The sequence below is a fragment of the Trachurus japonicus genome, chromosome 10, assembly GCF_045865225.1.
Source record: "Trachurus japonicus isolate A0001 chromosome 10, Traja_1.0".
Classification (NCBI taxonomy): domain Eukaryota; kingdom Metazoa; phylum Chordata; class Actinopteri; order Carangiformes; family Carangidae; genus Trachurus; species Trachurus japonicus.
In genome coordinates, this window is record NC_140916.1 from 27,254,744 (window position 1) to 27,270,519 (window position 15,776).

At 43.3% G+C, this 15,776-nt stretch overlaps 1 protein-coding gene across 4 annotated transcripts in view; it reads right to left on the reverse strand.

Annotated features, from left to right (window-relative positions):
- LOC146980222 (uncharacterized) overlaps positions 1 to 15,776 on the reverse strand; it is a 44,053-nt gene that overhangs the window by 2,068 nt on the left and 26,209 nt on the right. For 2 of the 4 annotated variants that reach the window (XM_085788505.1, XM_085788508.1), the window contains exons 3-15: positions 15,063 to 15,237; positions 14,310 to 14,436; positions 11,709 to 11,849; positions 11,561 to 11,620; positions 7,649 to 7,804; positions 6,933 to 7,032; positions 6,221 to 6,521; positions 5,602 to 6,121; positions 3,585 to 4,875; positions 3,255 to 3,358; positions 2,437 to 2,599; positions 2,160 to 2,278; positions 887 to 977 (exon numbers count right to left, since the gene is read on the reverse strand). In XM_085788505.1, the coding sequence (XP_085644631.1) occupies positions 887 to 977; positions 2,160 to 2,278; positions 2,437 to 2,599; positions 3,255 to 3,358; positions 3,585 to 4,875; positions 5,602 to 6,121; positions 6,221 to 6,521; positions 6,933 to 7,032; positions 7,649 to 7,804; positions 11,561 to 11,620; positions 11,709 to 11,849; positions 14,310 to 14,436; positions 15,063 to 15,237 (3,348 nt within the window). Of the gene's footprint in view, positions 1 to 886; positions 978 to 2,159; positions 2,279 to 2,436; positions 2,600 to 3,254; positions 3,359 to 3,584; positions 4,876 to 5,591; positions 6,122 to 6,220; positions 6,522 to 6,932; positions 7,033 to 7,648; positions 7,805 to 11,560; positions 11,621 to 11,708; positions 11,850 to 14,309; positions 14,437 to 15,062; positions 15,238 to 15,776 lie in introns of all 4 variants that reach the window. The other 2 variants (XM_085788504.1, XM_085788506.1) reach the window with 1 other exon arrangement.

Sequence of the window (15,776 nt, forward strand, 5' to 3'; positions counted from 1 at the left end):
CTACTTAAACATTACATAACTTTTTATTCATTAAGTGGTCATGTTATTATAATGACCTAATGCACAGCGGATCAGTCTGCAATAATGGATGACTTAAAATATGAATGGAGTCTGATAGAGTGGCTGAGATAGAAAAGGGATTATTACAAAACAAAGGTAAATGGAACAATAGCAGCCACCTACAAAGATTGATGCAAATCAAAAGTGTGTGATATTTTGAGGAAGAGCTCAAAAATGTTTAATCAATGCAAATCAGATAAATATGCAGGATCCTGTATAAGATTAATTTTTTAACAATATGTGTGTGGTATCAGCAGCATAATCAGGTGGCAAAAAGAGGCAGCGAAGAACGAGAGGCAATCACACTGATTACAAGTGAAGTGAAGAACAGTCATATTATGTAAAACAGCATAATTCATCTGCTTTTTATTCTCCATTTGACACCTGGAGTATTTTATCACTGTCATTTTGCTTGTTTATCTTTACCTTTCTCATCTATTCAAATAAAGTGTATATCTGCCACATTGCCAGCCTGATCAATTATGTCTGCTGCGATGTATAATCAACACATCAGTCTGATTGTTGACAGACGGTGAAGAAATGCTGTGGGATCAGTTGCAGTAGCAGAGTTTGTACAGACGGGGGCAGTGTTGCATCGTTCAAAAATCTAATTGGATGCAACAAGTCTGAACCAAGTGAAGAGGTGACTTGTGAAAAACATCTGATGTTTTTTCAGTATATAAAATTAAATAAAGTATAGGGGCCAGAATAAAGACCAACATAATTCCCCCACAATGCAACTCATGAGTCTTTTGAAAGTTTATTTTGAAACTTGACACAAATGACGTGCGTGAATTTGCGTGTGTGTGTGTGTGTGCTCTCTGACCTTTGCTGGTGGATTCAGTTTTGTTGCTCTGCTCTCGGCTTGCGGCCGAGCTGACGTACATGGGCAATGAAGACTTCCTCTCTTGTTCCTCCTGATAACACAGTGCAGCACAGTCACTTATTCAGATTCTTACAGGATACAAGATGTGAAATTGTGTATGTATTGCACATACATGAAACAACAGTGCACACAATCATCATTAAGTGAAGCTCAATCTGAAGCCCCGGGAGCACAAAGCTCAAAACACTGTTTTTTCTTTACAGCCTCTTCAGTCTGGCTTCTAGCTGACAAATTGGCAGCTGACAAATGATAAATACATTGTTTAATTACTTTTCTACTTTAGTTTTTACTCTTGCCTTGATTATTTTATTATTTACAACTTTAAATCCCTGGCTTAACAGTTAATGGTCTGTCTTCTGTGTAGTTCTTATTCTTTTGTGGCTTGTGTTAACTGTGTTATCAGGCTTGTTTCTTTTTCTTTTTCATTTTCAATATCAAATTTCAGTTCACTCCTCCTACATCTTTGAGACCCATATCAGAATGTGTGGCTCAGTCGGGATCAGTGTGCTATAACCTTTCTTGGCAAAAATTGCAACAACGAATGGGAGGTGGTGAAAAAACAGAAAAAATATTGGACTTTTTCCTACTGCTCTAGTCTATTAATGAGGTTTTCCTCATTTCAGTAGGTTTTATAGTCAATTACTGTTCGAGGATCATGATCAATTCTGGATAAATTTTGAGATAATAATGTTCAGGCTAAAGTGCTGCTGTAGGTTACACTCTACACATGATTTTTTCCACAGTTGTAGACAAACATCTCTCTCAAAAAACAGAGATCCTTACAGAATCTGAACTATGAGCCTCTGATTGTGGCCACAGTCCCCATCCAGCTGCACATGAACTCCAATACAGAATTTGGGGCACATTTACTGTAAAGGCAGAAGTGGCTCCTGGTTTGAGCTTGCATGGGTAAATATTTACTTGAGAAACAGCAAAAACGTATCAACGTGTTCAGAAAGCACTGACACAGTAAATTTTCAGCTTTTGTGCCTGCTCTGCCTGGGGTCTGTGTATCGTCGTGGCTACACCTTATGTTGCTGTGGCAACCTATGAGCTTCAGGCTAAAGCCACACCTGAGACCAATTAATTCATTAATTAGGGACTCCTTTGATATCTCTGCAGTTTATCATCAATTTCACTGATATTATTTCGGACCCCTTTCTCCCATACATTCATAAAGTTTCTGTTTCACACACACACACATGCAGGTTACCTTCTTGACAGTGATCTCCTCCAGTGAGTTCTCCTTATAGATCTTCTGTTTCTGTTTGGCCACAGAGATCCAGCTGGGAGAATCGGATCCACCAGAAACACCACGAGCTGCAGCTGCGTCTGAATCAATAACGCAGCACATATACAGTCACACACTACATTACTTCTCCGTTGCTGCTGAGCACCTGTAGCCTATATAGCTGTATAAGAACGATGAGAGCATTGTATAGGTATAAAGTCAGTGGTGAGAAACAGTGTGTGTTTGTGTGTGTACACACCTGAGATGCGCTTGGGTTTTCCACCACCGTCTCCATGTACATCTGGTTTCTTGGGGAGGGCAGGCTTGCTACTGGCTGGCTGACTTACGGTGGGCTTAATGCTGATTGGCTGTGGTGGCTCAGGTTTACAGCTGGTTGGCTGGACTGGAGGTTCGATGGGAGACTGAGTGAGAGAAAAAAAGATGGATGATTAATAAAGAATAAAAAGCTAATGATCTATTCCTTCCATCATATATATCGACTGTGCATACAAACTCTCTTTTAAAGTTGTTTGTCTCATTTCAGTGAGCGGAGGCAGGATTTGACTCTCCTCAATCTCTTTGTATTGTTTTTATGTCCTTTTTATGGCTTTCATTTATCCTTATTACATTCCTCACTGCCTTATTTATTTCATAAATGGTTTCAAATCAGTTTCTGTATTTCCTTTAATCACTTTTCTTGTTTAATTCTATGAATCTATCTCTTATCTATTTTTATCTCACTTATATCTTCTTTTATTATTTCCATCTCATTTAATTTGCATCCTTACATCACCTTACATCTTGTCGTAGTTTCTCCTGGTCCTGCCTGTATTTCTTGGGCTCCTATGGGTTTTATGTTGTTGTTCTTGTGCATTAAAGCAGATTGTTAACCATTGTTTTTTTAAAGGTGGCCTATAATTCAAAGAAATAGCGTTATTTTCTATTAACTGTGTGGCACGATTATTGATGCTAGCCATCTGACAGCTATGTTCAGGGTGGTGCATAAAGATGTAAACATGAACACCAAGCAAGCAGAGGCATGCAGTCGTCTATAAACAAGACAGTCGGGGTCGTCACCTCAGCGTTTTCCTCCTCGGAGCTGAAGCGGTGCAGAGTTGACGTCTTCCTCAGCCGGACTCCAAACGGGTTGTCGGGGTTTCCCTCCCCCACGGCGGAGCTCTCTGTAGGTGGGAGGTGGAAGAGTTGGGTCTGTGGTTTGATTTTATTTTAGGTCAAACAGACATTTCACCTCATGTGAGTGGAAAACAGAAGATGTGGGTCATAGCGTATGTGCAGTACGACGTACAATTACAGCCGAGGAGGACACCGAACTGACCCGCGAGAAGACGACAACAGAGGAACACAAACATCTGAAATTATACAACGGATCATGTTTAATGTCTCTACCTTCTGTGCCTGCAGCAGCTGAGGTCTGAGGTTTAGCGGAGGATGGAGACGGTGATGCATCGCTCTGTGGTTTGGCAGCGGCGCTCCCAGCATTCCTTGCTCTACTAGGACTCAACACCAGTTCAACCTTGGGTGAACTTTCCGGCTCTGTATCCACAGCTGGATCCGTGTCGGTCGGCGCTTCCACCTCCTCGGCCCCAGACGCTGCGATGGCGGAGGAGACGTAGGCAGGCGGCGAGGAGGGAGGGCTCAGGCTTTGGGATCTCTGCCAGGCGGGAGCGACGGTGAAGCGGGCTTTGCTCTGGTCTGAGCTACTGGACGGCTGGTCGGCCATGTCCTCCACTGGGGCAGGTGTGGCTTCTTCTACCGGGGCGGATTGTTTTTCTTCTTCTTCCACTTGCTCCACCGCGTCTGCTTGTTCCTGGTCGGCAGACGCTGGATGTTGTTGGTGAGAAGGTGACTCTGTGACGTTCTCTTGGAGCTCTGCAGGAGTCGTGGGCTGCTGGAAGAAGGACGTGACTTTCTCCGAGCTGGGAGAGACCAGGTTGATGTGGATGGTGGTGGTCTTACTGGGAGAGACGGCCCCGCTCTCTGGTGTTTGGGTCTCGTGCTGTGGCTTTGGAAGAGACAAAGAAGGCAGCTTGGAGGGAACAGGAGCTTGTTCTTGTTCTGTGGCTTCAGTTTCTTCTTTTTCCACTTGCTTGGTGTCTAAACATTCTTCTACCCGTTCTTCTTCAGATTCATCCACATCGGGTTTGTCTTCCTCTGATTTTTCTTCCGGATGGTCGACTCTTGCACCTTCCTCCTCTGTCTCACAGTTTTCTTCCTGCTCCGGCTCCTTATCGAGCTCTTGATCCTCTTGTGTTGTCGGGGTTTCATCGTCACTTACTTGTGTTGTGGTGCAAACGGTATCGTCTCCAACCACAGCATCAGCTCCTTCAGCCGCCTCCTGTGACGACACGGCAACTCCAACTTCTTCTGCTGCTGCATTGTGGAAGGTCTCCATCACCTCCTCTGCTTCCTCCTCTTCTTCAGTTGCTTCCTCTGCCTCCTCCAGTCTCTCTCTCACCAACCTCACCTCCTCCTCCTCTTTTTCTTTCTTCTCCCATCCCTCCTCCTCCTCCTCCTCTTCCTCCACCACCTCTGGTTCCTTCTCCAGCTCTATGGCCTTCTCACTCTCTCCCTCTTGACTCTCTTTCTGTTCCTGGAGGTCAGTTTTTATTGTATCGTTTATCTCCTCAGGTTCAACTTCCTCTGCCTCCTCCTCCTCTGCTTCATCTTCTTCTGCTTGCTGGAAAACAAAGGAGACAGGAAAATAAGGAGAAGCAGAGAAGAAGTCTGAGCTCTTCAACATCTTGACAGACATCTTTCATTTCATTTCATTTCGATTTATTCCATTCATGGTTGACAAACTTCACATGATGTACACATAATCACCATAAATGAAAAGGAGCAGGATGAAGAAAAACTTATCATACCCGCCCCTTATTGGCTTAGTATCAACACCAATATTATACACTATTTCAAACAAATATGATGAAACATAAACATACAATAACAAGAAAAGAAACAAGCAAAATAGCAGTGGACACAGCTCATCTATCTATCTTTTCTTTTCCCCCCATTCTTTTTCTCTTTCTCCTTCTTTTTTGTATACACTTATTTTTTCTTTTTTAAACATTTTCTTAAACTATGACTTGTACAACTTTTCAGTTCCTTGCTTTGTGAATGACATCTGAATTGACATCTGTTTATGTTAAAGTGACAAAGCTTTCTAGATGCTGTCATAAATCAAGTTTGCTCACCAGTGCATCGTCAATCGCTTTGATTTTGACCTTTGAAACTTGACCTTACTTTCACAACACTGCTCTGTGACAACCATCGTAATACGTTGTCATATATTTTAAACCAACTGCATGTGTCATCTGTCTACAACATAAAATAAAATAAATGCTCACAAATACAGATTTTCAAGACATTTAAATCGTGAAACTAGAAATGAATCACTGATACTTACATCATGTTGATTGAATCGTTCCACGACTAGTTCCTCTTCCTCTTCTTCTTCCTCCACTTCACTTGGTGCCGCCTCTTCGGTGGGAAGTGTTTCGTCTCGACAGGGAGCGGTGGAATCCTCCTCCTCTTCCTCGGCGGTGTGATCTGCGAGAGAGGCAGCGGGAGCCGCCAGATAACCGACACCCTCGTCCACCTCTGCCTCCTCTTCCTTCACCTCCTCCCCATCTTCTATCTCTGCTTCCTCTTCTATTTCATCCTCCTCTTTCCCCATCGTCTCCTCCATCTCCAGGACAACGCCTTCGGTGTCGACGCCCAGCGAGGAAGATGAAAGAGGAGTTTTCAAGGAGCTCAGTACCTCCTGTAGGAACGAGCTCTCCTCCTCCTGCTTGTTTTCCTGGACTTCATCCTCCTCTGCGCTCAGCTCCAACTCGCTCCCATCTTTGTCGTCTTCTGCTCCATAGGCGATACCTGGAGGGTCCAGTAGATACTCTTTTGGACCAGCAGGGGTCTCTGGTGTGACTCTGGAAACAGAACGAAGAGGTCAGATTGCCAAGGGAAGATAACAAAAACAGTTCATGCTGTGAGGAGGAGAGAACAAGGAGGAAATCACGTCTATTCACCTGGGACTGTCCAGAGAGGAGGCTCTGGAGCCGGGCTCGGAGGAGGGCAGGGGCTGGGCCTCGGGGGCTTCCTCCTCTGAGAGACTTGGCTCAGGAGGAGTAGAGGAAGTGTCCGGGCTCTGAGAAACATCCTGTTCTGCTTCCGACTCATCCTCCCCCTCCTCCCTTTCCTCCTTATCTCTCAACAGGGATAGTCTGGACTGCTGTGGCTGCTCTTTCTCCTCTTCCTCCTTTTCGTCTTCTTTTTCTTCTTCCTCTTCCCTCTTCACTTTTGGTGGTTTCAGCGCATCAAAACGTACAACTGGATGATAGGCAGAAAAAAAGACAATCCGATATCACACAGGAGCAACAGGTATATGGAGCTCTGTAGCTGCCAATAAATGAAATAGACACTTTTACAGTGAACTAGGAATTACCTAATAACTACGGTTAAAAATTAGCCAACTTTGCTAAACCGGTTTACAGAAATGTTTATTAGTGTGCACCGTCTGTATATTTTAAACCAATGAACTAAACTAATAGAATTCTCACAGAACTTGTGTTGAAACCTGGGAATGATTCAAGATCAGAAATTAAGGCAAGAACAAACCGAAAACCATTTATTTTAATAAACCTGAAAATTAAAACTGGTTTCCAGAATATGCACCCGGATTGGAAGTAAAACTGAATTCAATTAATAACTTAATTTTACCATTGATAGTCTGAGACTTACCTTCGGGCTTCCGCTGTTGTTGCTCCTCCAAAACTTCTGTTATGGAGGTGTTCAGGGTCTCGTCCAGCACAGATTCTCCCTCTGTTTTCACCTCCAGCCTCTGCATAGACACAAGATGATGTCAGAATGATCATTTACCACTCAGGTGTCCATCAGGTCATCAAACCTGTGATCAAGTTAGACAGACTTTTAACCAGAAGCATCACCAGTGTCTTCATCACGGATCTCTACTACTGTCTTTCACATCCTTGGTTTTATTTGTTCAGTTCTGGCCATCATTTCTATTGGTAACTTTTTTACAACTTAAAAAAAAAAAATTGTATTCACCATGATAATAAAATGTGGATATTGACCAAATTGATCCTGAAGGGGTAAAAAAACAGATTGCACACAGGTGCAGGTTAACCAGAGTCAAGGGAGACACCAACATTAAAACCCGAACTGACTGGTGTCTTCTTAGTTCAGCTTTGACCACTAGTGTTTACTGTGGAGGCGGAGTGCGTTTTCTGTAATAAGGAACTATTACTTTTGGTTTTGCTTCAAAATACAGTGGTCTATTAACTTTGGTGAAGCTCCAACCATCTGACAGCTTGTGTTTCTTCCTCCCGACCGTTGCAGTGATGTCAACAGAGCTCAGATCTACGCAGTTACCAAGACACACGTTTTTAATCCTTTGGGTGATATGTACTGGGTGGATTTGTGTGTGTTTTTCTTACACTGGTAGGTTTCCTCTTGTTGCAGGCTTTGTGTCTCAGGCCCAGCTTGTGTTTGGCAGCAGAGTTGTCCAGACAGCCGAAGGGACTGGCCGGCTGACTGAAGTCCCCTGGAACCACCAGGGGGCTCATCGCTCTACTGGAGGCTGCACAGGACAGCTGGGAAGACAGAGAGAGACAAACACACACACACACACACACACAGGAGGTTTCACTAAAAACTCTCTCAAACAACTGGCTCACAGAGGAAATACTCCTCAGGCATTTGTGAATACAGGTCAATTAACCCCCTGCTACAGCTGGACCCCCCCCAAAAAAACCAGCACAAAATCATGTGTCCTCATCTGACAGAGACTGGGATTTGTCCATGTCCCGAGGAAATGATGTCCATGTGCCACTGTATCCTTAAAGATTTAAAGTCTCCCAGTGGACAGGCTCCAGACACAGCTGCTCACACTACAGATTTGAGCGTCAGTCTTGTCTTGCTCCCAGCTTTATGAAAGCTAACTGCCGAGCATCAGGGCCGGAGAGAAGAGTGTGTGTTGAGAGTGTGTTAAAAGGTGGATTTTCACTTAAACGATGAAGGCGGCTGATAAAGAAGCCAGAGGAAATAAAGCCCCAACTGCAAGCGAGAGAGTGAGAGAGAGAGAGGAAGTCCAGCTGTATAAATATTAGCTGTCCTTATCTGCAGGACCAACACTTACTCTGTCATCACAGGAGAAGTATCCCTCTCTCTTTCTCTCTCCGCTCCCACACATTCACATTCTGACTTATTCCAACCTCTTCTCATCCACATGCTTCCCAGTTTGACAGCTCAACAGATATTAGACCGACTACAGGGTCTAAATGACAGTTTCAGGAAATTGAATTCTGTATTTGGGAACTGACACCCACACAGTGAGGTCTGTGAGTTATCCTGCGTAGCCGGGGCCATGCTAATGGAAAGATGTGCTCTCTAAATCAGCTCCATTGTGTTGGGTTTGAAGCTTGAGCTGTCTAAATCTGGACATCTCCAGTGGAGACCAATGAAAACTGTAAAAGATGTGACCAGACTGTGGCTGAACTTGGGCAAAGACTTAAAGCTCAGTTGTTGGACTGGATTGTGAGGAGATACAACATTTAGAGAGTCAGGAGTGCAGTTCTACGTTGTTGACATCTGGATTTATGTATTTATGGAGATTTACATAAATGTCTGTGTGTGTGAGAGAGAGAGAGAGAGAGAGAGAGAGAGAGAGAGAGAGAGAGAGAGAGAGAGAGAGAGAGAGAGAGAGAGAGAGAGAGAGAGAGAGAGAGAGAGAGAGAGAGAGAGAGAGAGAGAGAGAGAGAGAGAGAGAGAGGCAAACTGAGGCAGATTCTGAATGTTGCTACAAGCAGACACGTTGACTGCCAGAGAAACCAGTGGAATGCACTCTGAACACACACACACACACACACACACACACACACACACACACACACACACACACACACACACACACACACACACACACACACACACACACACACACACACACACACACACACACACACACACACACACACACACACACACACACACACACACACACACGATCACTAGAACAACACGTACAGTATTACAGTCAGAGAAAAGAGGAGAAAGGGAAAACAGACAGAAATACAAACAAGCTAACAGAGAAGACTCGCACGCGCAAGCACGCACACACATGCGCACACGGTCCATCTTCACGCATCACACCCTAAGCACATGACAGCTATTTACTGTGCTACAATAACAGTATGTGTTTGTGAAACTGCTGTATGAATCAGACCTGAAGGAGAAAGTTCTCACTTATTCAATTAAATAAAGATTTTCATTTTCTGTATAGGTAAATGGTTTCTTACACACACTTCTCTACCAAGTCCTGAGAAAGATACACTTGTTAGGAACTAAATGCAAAGGCCGTAAACCTACTATACAGTATGTTCACCAGTGAGATTTTCTGAAAACTGCTGCTAGAAAACAAGATCATGAGGGTGAATTAAACCGTAAAGCTGCAGGGAACACAAAACAAAACAATGAGCTAAAAGATGCTAAAATGCTACTTAGAGCAAAGGAACTGCACAGCTGGGTCCCTGGACTTGTTAACCATAAGTCATTTTACATTCGACCCATTGCTAATATAGAAATACTGATTAGAGCAGCTTGAAATTGGTGAATTCTTCTTGTTGAGATATAGGATAAAATGTGTTTCTTATGATGCTGAACATTTCATTCTGCACTATTTAGTATATAAAATAATAGGCCAACACCCTGGGATACCTACTTTATGCCAATATGGACAAACTAAGAATGCTGAAAAATGATATTAAAAAACATAATTTCCCTTTGTTTTCAATGAAATCAATCTCAAAAAACATCCTGTGTCTCCAACAAGTCTGTTACGAGTTCTCAGTGGATAGAAAAGCTCCAGACATTGCCACTGCCACTGTAATTCATAAGTCACTGCAGTCTTCCTTCACCACATTCCTGTGTGTGTGGAATGCACTTTAAAAGGGATATTTTCAGGTTTTTGCCTGCATGTCTTTGTAGCTGGCCATTTGTGGCTCACTTCAGTGCCCAAAATCCTTCTGAAACGGCTAAGACTGCACTATTATTAAATGCTCATTTGTCATACTTTGCTGACCGTGCTTTTAGCCCACATTACAGCCAGTGAGTCTAAATGGATAGTTGAGGTTTTAAGAACATTTGTCTTATCACGAATTGGCACTACTTTCCATCTACCCATCCACAAAGTGCTCCTTTTAGTGAATTGTTTTAACTATCAGTGTTGTTAGGGAGCGTGTGGCACATTTAAGGTCACATGGGGCTGAACCACATACAACAGTCACACAGTAGGTCAGGAGGCTGACATATGGTGAAAAGGGAAGAGAGTAAGAAACAATGGGGATTAGGAGAATGATAAAAGTGGAACGAGAGAGGAAATGCAGAGAGATAGAGAGAGATCACAACACAGGGGTCTTTAGTCGTGTTGCAGCGATCAGACTGGATCATGAGATGTTTTTACCATTGTCGTCACCTGAGGCAAATGACACAATCGCACAAAGCTCCACACTCCAAACAGCCTGGAGGTTTCTCCTCCTGGCCTTTATAAATAACACTTGAACCATGAGATCACTTGGCTGCTGACGGGGAATTCTCCCACAATGCCATGGGAAGTTGTTTGTTCAGCCTCACGTATTGGACTTTAAAGGTTGTGGTTTCAGTCTGGTTCCCAGCAGCAGTCATTTAGTGTTGCTCGGTGGAAGTTACATCATCAGTAAATTTCTATCACGTATTAAATTCCTTGTGACAGGAATTTCTGAATAAAAGGCTGGATATCCTGTCATGGGCGACGTTTGTTCCCCGACTTCTTCCTGGACTTTTGACAAACCATGTCCATGACAAACCAAACCTGACTGAGCTGAGTTAGAGGCCTGACATAAAGAGAAGCTGCACTATTATTAAAATGACTGTCAAATGAAGGCAAACAATCTTAAAAACACATTAAGTCTGAGTCTGTTTGCCCCCATGTCAGACTTTGGTCATATTCAACTTTGCTTGAGCTAGCAGTTCAAGAGGTACCTTAACTACAGCTAGCATAAAGCATTCAAATCTCTGTTCTGGAAGAATATATGGAATAAAAAATATGTCTGGTTATGTGGCATCAACAGTGGCGTGCACAGACTTTTTGAAGGGCAGGGGCGAAAAGGAAAAAAAAAAGGCACATAGCACATCCTCGCCACTGAAGAGGGCACTTTAGCACACGTTTTGGCTCCTAGAGGGCACTTAAGCATGCGTTTTGGCTCCCAAGAGGGCACTTTAACGTGCGTTTTGGCTCCCAGGGGGCACTTTAGCACGCATTTTTCAACAATTGGGCCACGAGGGAAAAAGGAGTGTGTTCAGTGTGTGTTTACCTGGTCGTCATCACTGTCTATTCCCTCCAGACTGATCGAACTGTTCCTCTGGGCCTGATTCTGAGAGTTGGAGAGAGACAAAGAAGTCAGTGTGGTGGCAGTGCAGTCCGCAGCGTCATCAGTGATACCGTTAAATAACACGTGTTACCATGGCGGTGTGAAGCGTGGTGTATTCAGGTGGACTGCAGGGGAGACCGTCATCCTCAGACATGGCCCCGGCATCGTCCGTCTTCTTCACACACATCAGGGATGGCGGAGAGCCCAGTCTGATGGCCTGCTTCAACTGGAACTGAAACACAACCAGGCAGCATGTGTTTGTATGAACTGGACGTTAAAGTATGTTTTTCATCTGTCTGAGAATCAAAAACCTTCAACACAAACGTAAAGGTTTTTTCCAGGACTCAAGTTTCCAACCTGTTTAATAAACAGAATACAGCTTTATGAAAAAATAGCAAAAAGTGTGTTTGAACATCCATTTGTGTGGCAGAAACATTTTTTTTTTTAAATTATCGGGTTTGAACATGAACATTTTATTGTTCTAACAATATGTTTTTCATGTTATAACAATATACTTTAAGATTATATATAAGAATATTACAGTATATATATTAATATTACATACACACTCAAATTATAATCTGATCATTTGGTTTCACACTGTATCGATACTGATACTGATATTTTTTTTCCATGTGGTAATAAAATGCTTCTGTACATTTGACTGTTTACAAAGTTACAGCCCTGACATCCTCACCACAGATTATGTATGATTAACACAGAATGACTTGTGAGGAGAGTCAGCCAGCACCAGAGAAAGTGTTTATTTTAACCTCCTGTGTGTGTGTGTGTGTGTGTGTGTGTGTGTGTGTGTGTGTGTGTGTGTGTGTGTGTGTCGGGTATCACAGAAACTCAAACTAATAGAGCTGTTATCTGTCCATTACGTATCACCCTGTAACAGTCACTCAAGGACTCAGTGACTCAGGTGCAAAGCAAACACAGGACAATACAGCTTTTCTTTCGCTGAGCTCCGTACTGGCACAAGCTACATCGTTGATTAAAAAAAAAAAAAAAAAAAGCAGACACAGACCAGTACAGTGTTCAGTGTTGACACTTCCATGTTGTTACAGTAACTCTTAAACAATGACAATCAGGAGCTCCAGTTCAAATAAGAACATAGGAGCAGCACATTTCACTGTTGGCTGAAGAAGCTAAAACTGCTATTACATCTATATTCTTTCTTTCTATATTCTTTAATTTGCCTCACATTAATTTTATGCAGTTCAAAATGTTATGTCGTAAACATAGCCAACATTTAAAAATTTTGGTTATAAAATAATGAATAAACTTCAAATCTGTCAAAACTGCTGCATCCATTGCATTGCAGCTCACTGACTTCTTTCATGATCTTATAATAAACTAGTGCAGGCATTTCTGAAAAAGCATCACATTACACAGTCAACTCTGGTCTTGTCTCTTTTTATTCTGAAAAGTATTTCCTGATGTATCTCTTTCTTTATGACCTGTGTTACTCATTTTGATGTGGAATGATTTTGTTCAGTGAATCTCTCCACTGTTACATGATATGATGGCTAATCCTTTGGGTAGCGTCCATAAACCTGTTTGGATCATCCCCATAATCTAACATTATCTCCAGCGAGTGACCAGAACAGGTTTCACAGTGTTGGACTGCTGATCAGATTTTAATAACTATGCACCCTGCAACATATTGATCCTTACATAATGTGTGTATATTTGGCTCTGGAGCAGCCTCGCTCAGCTTATCAGACAGGCAGCCCTGCTCGCAGTGACGATTAAGGTCAGGAAATCTCTACTAGATTGTTTTCCATAGTAAATTCAGTTCATGCAAATCAGTATATTTTCTCGCTTTACTCTCGAAGCCTGAGCTTCTAACCGCGCGTCTCTGCGCCTCCGTTTGAAATTTGTTTCATAACTGCGCCGATTACCAAACACTGCGCCGATGTCTGACAGGTATATTCTCTCTCTCATCTGTAAACACACCCAAACACTTTCTATGTATTTCAGCAACAGCAGAAACTTTTCCTTTTCAGCAAATCTCTGCAAGACGTTGTTTAAGTCTCCCTGCCCTGTAGGCAGCTTAGCAGAGCAGTTTAACCAGAGGTCAGTCTGTGTCTGGGCCTCGTGTCTCCCTCTTTTACACCAGTGTTGTGACAGACATTTGTTCTGTCTGTCTGTCCTTCTCATCGTCACCCGCTCCTTTCATTCTGCTCTGACACGCGCCTCAGTCTTGACCTCTCTCTTTGTAACACACATCATCTCTGCCTGTCTCAGCTGTCACACTGACCACATCATAAGGCTTTACACTTGTACGACCGGCTCTACAATGTAGTTCTTCTGACTGCAGTACAAGGTTCATGGTGCATTCACATCCCTGAGGTGAAAAATCACACAGGAGATCAGCTGGTGCCACTCCGTCTTACTGTCAACTCCTCTATTGATCAACAGCGCTGGCTACAGCTGAGTGTAACACAGGGTCAAAGACGTCCAGACGCACGCTCTGTCCTTCTTTATTTGTTTATTATTCCTTATTAACCCCAGCAGTCAAATCCTCTTTTCTCCTTCCTGCCTCCACAGGCAGGTCAGAGGTCAGGGTCACTACGCCTCCTGAGCATCAGAGAGATTTACTACCTTTCTTAAGGAGGACACAACAGTTTACACCAGGCTCCCAAACCAAAAGCACAAAAAAACCCTTCTGTTTATGTGTATTCACCTGTAATGATTTCACTTTCCCGTGAATGCTGTCCTGAGATGCCCCCAGAGCATCGTTGGCCTCCGACGAGTCAGAAACAAAGACAGAGTCATGTGACAAGGCCTTGCTGCCCAGGCTGATCTTCGACCTTTGGAAAACAGGATGAAGAAGAAGAAATAAACAAAAGCAGAAAGTGATCTTACACAGCCTCTAAACCAAAAGCAAACAAACAGAAAGACAAGTGGAGATGCTTTGATAGGTCAGTGGTTTGAAATAAATATCATTAGTTGACATTTGAGTGGGTTTAAAGTGTGAAACTAAAATGAGAGGTTTTATTTATTCAGATTTTTATGAGGAGGAAACAGAATGGCTTCGGGGAAAGCTAAATCCTGTGACACCGAGGAAGGGTCAAGAGTGGACACGGCAGGAAGTGGCAGAGCTCTTAAAAACAAGAGGAAATCAGTAGTGTCCACAGGAACGGACCCTCCACTACTTGTCAGGAAAACAGGAAGTCACAGGCCTGGACTGAGGTGAGCTGGGCAGAACAGGAGATGGATGTTAAATCATGATCTTCCTTGCCCTTTTTTAAACACACGAGGAGATATTTATCTACAGGGATGTTTGAGCTGCCGAGATAAGGGATGCAGAGTTGAAAAACACTAAATCTATCTCTAAGCACTTGAGTTAGGCCTGTTGATGACCACTTGTAGTGTGTTTATGGACACATAACAGTCTCACTTTTCCTTTCCAGTAGCTGAGAGAGTCTGATCTTACCCTGAACCCTTATCCTTCTCCGACCGAGTGAGCGTGTTGTTCTCTGACGTTTTGCTGACATTGTCGCTGGATTGGCTGGCTTTAAGCCCGGCGTCGGCTCCAGCGGCAGACGACTCTTTTTTCTTCTTCCTGGCGAAGAACTTTTTGAACGTCTGAAACTTGGACTTTTTCTTTCCTGAGTGAAGAGACGACACAAGAAAAGTGGTCAAAGAAGCCTGATCACAGTTACTAGGCTACATCCTCCTGGTAGCATTACAGCTAACTGCACAGTGATATGTTAATGAGAAAATTACACACACAGCATCTTTATGCACTGCCCTCACATGAACTCTAGTTTGAGTAATTAGGCCTGTGTTGACGGTAAAGGCCCAGGTAGGAGAAACCACACACAGACTGACGTGTGTGCGCAGACATAAAGACAGATACACACACACAGAGTTGTACTTGTAAACCCTCCCCCCCCTGTGAGTGCACGTCCATTAGCGCCACAGTGGAAAAACTCAACAACTCTTTTATAACCCCTTAAACAGCTACAAAGTGCTTTCATAGCTTTCAGTCAGCAAGGCATTCACCCTGAGATCGAAACACCCAGCAGTCCTCCTCTCCCTGGACTGCTGCTCAGGCTCTGTTCACCTCTTGTAACACATTACACAGCCAGAACCAGCTGGAATATGCAAGTCTACAGCCATGCTTACAGCTCTACTGTGAGGCTGT